Source organism: Mastomys coucha, unplaced genomic scaffold, assembly GCF_008632895.1.
Source record: "Mastomys coucha isolate ucsf_1 unplaced genomic scaffold, UCSF_Mcou_1 pScaffold3, whole genome shotgun sequence".
Classification (NCBI taxonomy): domain Eukaryota; kingdom Metazoa; phylum Chordata; class Mammalia; order Rodentia; family Muridae; genus Mastomys; species Mastomys coucha.
Window position 1 is genome coordinate 45,733,628 of NW_022196909.1, and position 7,037 is coordinate 45,740,664.

Sequence of the window (7,037 nt, forward strand, 5' to 3'; positions counted from 1 at the left end):
ACAACCACCCGTAATGAGATCTGGCGCCCTCTTCTGGTGTGTCTGAAGACAACTACAGTGAATTACGCTGGAGTGAGGGACCGGTTGGCAGAGGTCTTGAGTTCAATTCCCAGCAGCCATATGATGGCTCATGGCCATCTGTACAGCTACAGTGTACTCATACACATAAAATAAATAAAATAAATCTTAAAAAAAAAAGTCTGAAGAGGAGAAATAGCCAGAGAGATGGCTGGCCAGTTAAGAACATACACTGCAGTGGCCAGGTGGGGTGGCACACACTTTTAATCCCAGCACTTGAGAGGCAGAGGCAGGCAGATTTGAGTTCGAGGCCAGCCTGGACTACAGAGTGAGTTCCAGGACAGCCAGGGCTACACAGAGAAACCCTGTCTCGAAAAACAAAACAAAACAAACAAACAAAGAAGTAGCCCGTCTAGAACGTCACAGAACCAGCAGAGCAGACCCAGATAACAATGTCCCCAGTGACAGTAGGTCCTGTATTCTATTCTCTAGGCATCCTTAGCACTCCGGGGTGCCAGCAAACAGCCAGGTGGCTTACCTCTCATTAGACCGGATCATGTAATCATTAAATTCATGGTCTCCTTTGATCACCATCAAGGGAACTACCAGGTTGACATCAGACTCAGTGTTCCGAAGCTGGTTGAGTTTAATATTCACGGAGAAGAGGTACTCCCGAACATCATCGATGCCCACCTTCAGCCCTTTGCACACCACATACCTGCAGGAGATACCCTGTCATTCCAAGGAGCAAGAGCCTTCTTCCCACACACTCCTTCACCCTACCGCTGAAGTCACAGAGCTAAACAGTCTTTCTATTCTACCTTAAACCTGTGTTCAAAGGGCAACACATACTGTGCCTTAAAAAGTGTTACCTCAAGTCCTTCCTTTTCATACAAATGGGTGGCATATGCCTTAAATCCTGCTTGGGAGGCACAGGTTATTGGGTATCTTATGCTCAAGGCCAGCCTGATCTATGTAGTAAGTTCCAGTAAGCCAGGGATATATTATAAAACCCTATCTCAAAATAAAATATCTAAAAATCTTTTCTTTATATATGAGACTGTATGTCCATCTAGGAGGTACCCCTGACTGCCCTGTACCAACCCATGGCCTTGTTTTCTCTTAACATCATCTGTGGGCACCTGGATGCCTGCATACCTCTGAATGGCAACCCCTTGCCTATGCCTAGCCTATACCCTCTATTAATAGTCACAGTCTTCCTGGACCAACATGAGAATCCCAGATGGAAGTATGGTAAACGCGGCTGTGGAGGCAGCGATCTGGACAAGCTGACCACTCAGACCAAGGACCCTGGCTTCTGTCGGAGAATCACATCTCCAAAGTCAAGGTTTTTAACAGTCTGAGAGCTCATGCCGGGCAGAAGCACAGGGTTGCGGCTGACGGCTGACTAACCAGCTGGCTGACAGAGAGGACGACTTACCGCTCTGAGTTGGCAGGCCTGCTGGTGACAGGCTTGAAAAGACATACTCGTTCAAAACAGCAGTACAGGAGGTAAATGAGGCCCACACTGAACGGTGTGAAGAGGTCAAAGGTTTTGCAGACGAAGTGACCTCCTGGATTGGAGACAAAATGCCAGGGCAATCAGTGGCTACTGCAGGATATGGGGGAGGTCACCTCAGACAGTGGAGACAACAAGCCCAAGGTATTATGAGATGTCAGCTGCAGACCGTGCTTGACTCCCCTCCCTGTACTCCTCCTCTGCTCACCAGCCACCTGATACAAGGTTTTTTTCTCCTATTTTTCTTTCTTTTTTAAATTTCTTAACCAAGCCCTGTACATGCTCTTGTCAAACACAGGGCCTCCGTGGGGCCTTGGTGAGGACGGACTGCAGAAGCATCACCTGTGCGGACGACAGACAGCGCCATGAGGAACTGGCACAGCAAGAGCTGCTTGCTCAGGATCTCCTGCAGGTTCTCCTGCCCCTCCACAGAGAAGCCCTGAAACGAGAGCACAGGCCAGAGAGCAACGGTAAGGCCAGAGAAGCACACCTCAGCTTCCTCGGGTGCCGCCACCCGACCACTGAGCAGCACTTCAATTTCTTTGTCAGAGTAACGTGGTCAGTTGCTGCCCAACGCAGGCCACGTACCTACTCTATCACTCCTGAGCCACAGGACCAAGTCTGCTTTTCCAAAGAATGGTTCAGAAAACTTTGAATTCCACATGGGAACCCAGGAACAAGTAAGGCAGGAGAGGCAAGGTACTGGCTTTATCATTGGTCAACCAAGAGATATAAAAATGTTTAAGTCCTGAGAAGACCAGAGTAAACATTAGGTAAATATCCTGCTGTGCTCTGAGGGTCCCAGGCCTGACAAAGATTTGACCCAGGATTTCCTTACAGTAACCACCACTCTGCCTTAGCTGCGGAGCCCTTCCTTCCAGCTGGCACACTCTTGGGCCAGGATTTGCTCCAAGAATGCAGGCTGCAATTCTCAGAGCATGTCCCTGGAGCCAAGAGCTGCCAGCCATGAACCACACTTACAGCCAAGGGAAGGAGGCAGGCGATGGGAGAAGAGAGACTTGGTCTGAGTGGGTACAGCTTCAGTTTGACGAAATGAGAAGTTCTGAAGGCAGTCACACAGCACACTGAATAGACAAACTACTAAACTTAGGACACCATGCTGCAGTTATAACTGTACAGTAGAGAGCAAGAACGCTGGCTTTTGTTACACTCTCCCATAGGCCAGATCTCACTGATGCAGTTCTATAAAAGTAATGTTAACCACTGTCTCCCAGACTTAAAGATGTTCCTTAAAATCCATGTTTGTTTTAGAGCTGATTAGGAATTCAAAAACAGAGCCAGGCATGGTGGCACATGCCTATAATCCTAGCACTTGGGAGGTGGAGGTTGGAGGATCACGAGTCAAGGCCAACTTTATCTTGCAGAAAGTCTGAGGCTAGCCTGAGCTATTTTGAGACACTGACTAAAAAAAGAAATTTTCAAGATAAGAGAAAGGAAAAGATAGAGATGGGAGGAGGAGAGTGGGAATGTGTTCAATGTACAATATATATAAACTTGTATGAAAATATCCTGTGTGACACATTACCATATACAATGAGCATTTAAAATAAGTAACAAATAAATCAAAAGGCCAGGCCAGCCAGGCAGTGGTGCCGCATGCCTTTAATCCCAGCACTTGGGAGGCAGAGGCAGGCGGATTTCTGAGTTTCAGGCCAGCCTGGTCTACAGAGTGAGTTCCAGGACAGCCAGGGCTACACAGAGAAACCCTGTCTCAAAAAAAACAACAAAAAAAGGCCAGGCGAGCCCTCCTGCTACCAAAGCAGAAATCCTTGAGCTTCAGCCCTGCTGTCTGCTGCAGGAAAAACAAAAGGGCAGACTGGCAGACCCCACACATCTGCACAAGAGGTGCAGTTCCTTCCTCTTAGCCTGCCCCAACCTTGTCCATCTGCTGCCCTACTGTGTAGAGGCTTCAGGGAGCCAGGGCATCCTCAGGTCCCTCTAACACTCTGTCTTCTTCCACACACACAGAACCCCAAAGGCTCTTCTCAACTCCAGCTATGTGATCCTGTAGCAAACGGCATCCTGTCTGTCCTTTCTCCCAAAGTGGCTCGCATGAGAGGCTCCCCCAGGGTATGAGATTACTGGATGAGGGCCTCTGCTGAGCAATGTGGCAGTAGATCCTCTCTGCATCCCAAGTGGGTGCTCAGGTAGACCCTTGAAAATTCACTAAGCTAACCAGGTGCCTCCCTGGATTCTGTGCTGCTGCTGCCGCCGCCTGAGGATCTGTCAGTGCACACACGTGTGGCTCAGAGGCCACCTGCAGACGGCCCCCAACAGTGGCAGCAGTGTGCCTCCCATCCGGTTCTGCTGGCCACGGCTGGGGCCCACGCTTCATCAGTCCCTCCACAACTCGAGGCCTTTCTGTTAGCAAAGTGAGCGCAAGCAAATGTGTTCACAATAGGAGAATCTTCAGAAACAACATAGGAAAATGTATAAAATAAGTAAAAACGTGCATCCCTACTATGTGAACATTGCGTTACCACTTACTAGGTCAGCTAAAGAGCAAAGCTAAAGCATTTTTCAAGGGGGGGATGGGGCTCAGCAGAGCACTTACTAAGATGCCCCAAGCCAAGGGTTCAATCCCAGCACAATGAACAAAATAAACCTGTAAATTCACAACACATCCTTGAAGCATCTCTACAGAGGCAGTCACCTACCCCGTCTGCCATCACAAAGTGGACACCCTTGCGATCTGTGTTTTCCAGGACAAAATTCCGAAACGCATTGATATTCTCTGGGCGGGTGATATCTCCATCTCCATCGACCCCACCTTCACCTGATGGGGGACACAAGAAACAGTGAGGTTAGCTGCTCCTAGCAGCTGGGCCAGGAGCTCTGAGAAGCAGGACTCACCCTTCCTACGCTGAGAGGCCAGCAAGAGCCAAACCATGAAGCCACAGTTCAAAGGGAACTGGCCAGCCTAAAGTTATCAAAGAAGCAGAGGATTTTGCTTTTCAAAGTACTTATGTTCAAAAGCCAGTACTAGTCAAGCATGGGGGCTCAGGCCTACAGGTATTCTGGAGGCTGAAGCAGGGACACTGCCCATAAATTTAAGGCCAGTCTGGACTACACAGGGAGTTTTATGTTGGCCTAGAATACAAAGTGAGACCCCGTCTCAAAACATCAATTCCTAGCACGTGGGAGGCTAAAGCAGATGGAGTATCTCTATGAGCTGAGGCCAGCCTGGTCTACACAGTTGAGTTCCAGGCTAGCCAGGGTTACATAATGACCGTGTGTCAAAATGAGCATGTAAGCAAACAAACAAAAAAACAAACAGAATAAAACCAAATCACGAGAAGACAAAACCACCACCACCTCCATTAAGAACTGTTAGGAAAGAATTCAGGATTTGCTAACACATCACAGTCCGTCTGTCAAGCCAGAGGGATTGCTGTAGCTACCGGGTTGCCTGCTAGTAAGTGCAGTTCATACCAACACACAGGGCTGCAGCTGGGCTTCTGATCTGTTTCCTAATACCTGCCAGTTCTCAGCTGGAAATCAGGCAGTTTCATTACCCCCATCACCACCCAAGAACCACCATCAGGAGTTACATGGTTCTGATGAGTTTACCTAGGGAGTGCAGGACTAGGATTTAAAAAACAAAAAAGATACTTGACAGGGATCTAAGAGCCTCATGCCAGGGTCTGTGAAGCCTGGCTAGCAGGACAGGAAAAGCATGAGTAGCAACAGCTTGGGCCTTGAAGTCCCCACTGTTCCATGTCCCTACCGTAGTAGGGCTCGAAGAGCTCACTGGAGGCTGAATAGAAGTCCTCCAGCTTGAAGTCATTGGGGCCCTTCAGCGTCATCCCAAAGCCTTTGGCATGCCACTTCTTCCTCCACAGCACGTACTCGGAGAAGCCACCCGGGCCTGCACACACATCAGCAAAGTACAGAAGGTCAATGTCCGAGTCCTTCAGCAGTGGCTTCTGCAGAGAGAGGTGGAAGAAAAGGAGATAGGGAAACGGGTGGCTCAGTGAGGAAAAGGAGAACTCAAGGAAGAGGAGGCGAAAAGATAGAAGCACTTAGCAGCAAACAATCCAGCTCTCCCCACACCCAGCCAGCGCACACGGGGCAGTTTCCTCGGTCACCACTGCCCACAGCACCTTCCTCACCAAAATACCCTCAGCACCTTTCCCACAACCAGGCCGACTCAAGACTCCTCAGACAAGCGCCTCTGTGGCTCTCTAAATGGTGTCTCTGTGTCTCAGGGTTGTTCCCTCACTACACTGCACCTTGCTTGTATCCTGGTGAGTAGAACACTGCAGACAGGAAGAAACACTGAGATACACAGCCACTGTCCACAGCAGCTGGCACAGAGCTGGGTCGGAGTCTAGGAGGCCTGAGCATTAGAGGATGGATTTCCCTATGCAGCCCCAGGGTGGCTGTAGCATGACCCTCCTCCCAGCTTCAAGGGCTCGTCTTCCCCAGCACAGCCTCAGTCTTCCCTCCCCGGCTCCTCCTCTGGTGTCCTTCGGTTGCCTTTATTTTGTTTTTTGTTTTGTTTTGTTTTGTTTTTTCGAGACAGGGATTCTCTGTGTAGCCCTGGCTGTCCTGGAACTCACTCTGTAGACCAGGTTGGCCTCGAACTCAGAAATCCACCTGCCTCTGCCTCCCAAGTGCTGAGATTAAAAGCATGCGCCACCACTGCCCAGCCATTTTGGAATAAGTTTATACTTAAATAAAAGTTCCCAACAGAGTGCAGAGTTCCTGTGCTTTTCATATAGTTGCCAGTTTTACTGACAGTCTGCACAAGCATGGTGGGCTGTCGGGACTGAGCCCAGGACTAGGCCAGCACTGGGACAGCCCAGGACTAGGCCAGCACTGGGACAGCCCAGGCTTCAGACTACGCAAGCACACCACCCCACGAGTTCCCTCATCTACCCTCCTTCTGCCTTTGTCTAGTGCATGCTGTGAGCTGCTGAGACAGGCAGAGGGACGCTAGTCTAGTGCATGCTGTGAGCTGCTGAGACAGGCAGAGGGACGCTAGTCTAGCAGCAGTAGTCTCTGGGGATCCTCAGAGCCCCCATGCCATGTTAGGACTGATGAGATAAAAAAAAAAATCACTTGACTTTTTATTGATATTATTTTTTCTTTGTCCTTTTTTATGTGTGGGGGGGTGGTTAGGTGGGGACCAGTTTGAGACAGGGTTTCTCTGTGTAGCCCTGGCTGTCCAGGAACTTGCTCTGTCCACCATTCTGGCCTCTGCCTCCCACCTGCTAAGCTTAAAGGCGTGTTCCACCAGCAGCAGCCTGGCTAGTGACAGTATCTGTTGACCCCATGTCACTTTCCCTTTAGCCGTGAGCTGACCCGAGCACTGGTGAGCAGCACGTGCTTCAGCTTTATATGCTGCCCCGGGCCAGCACAGTAACCCACCAACTGTCTAGAGTGGAGACACAACTCATCTGCATAGGGGACACTAAGAACTGTAAGAGTGCGTGACTGCAGAAGCCCACAGCTAGCCTACTCTGGGAGCCCTTCC

At 49.8% G+C, this 7,037-nt stretch overlaps 1 protein-coding gene across 5 annotated transcripts in view; it reads right to left on the reverse strand.

Moving 5' to 3' along the window:
• Nucleotides 1-7,037, reverse strand: part of Cmtr1 (cap methyltransferase 1) — a 91,058-nt gene that overhangs the window by 10,390 nt on the left and 73,631 nt on the right. For all 5 annotated transcript variants that reach the window (XM_031348544.1, XM_031348547.1, XM_031348545.1 and 2 more), the window contains 5 exons: nt 5,286-5,484; nt 4,216-4,334; nt 1,880-1,976; nt 1,460-1,592; nt 557-736 (listed from right to left, as the gene is read on the reverse strand). In XM_031348544.1, coding sequence (XP_031204404.1) covers nt 557-736; nt 1,460-1,592; nt 1,880-1,976; nt 4,216-4,334; nt 5,286-5,484 — 728 coding nt within the window. The remainder of the gene's footprint in view (nt 1-556; nt 737-1,459; nt 1,593-1,879; nt 1,977-4,215; nt 4,335-5,285; nt 5,485-7,037) is intronic.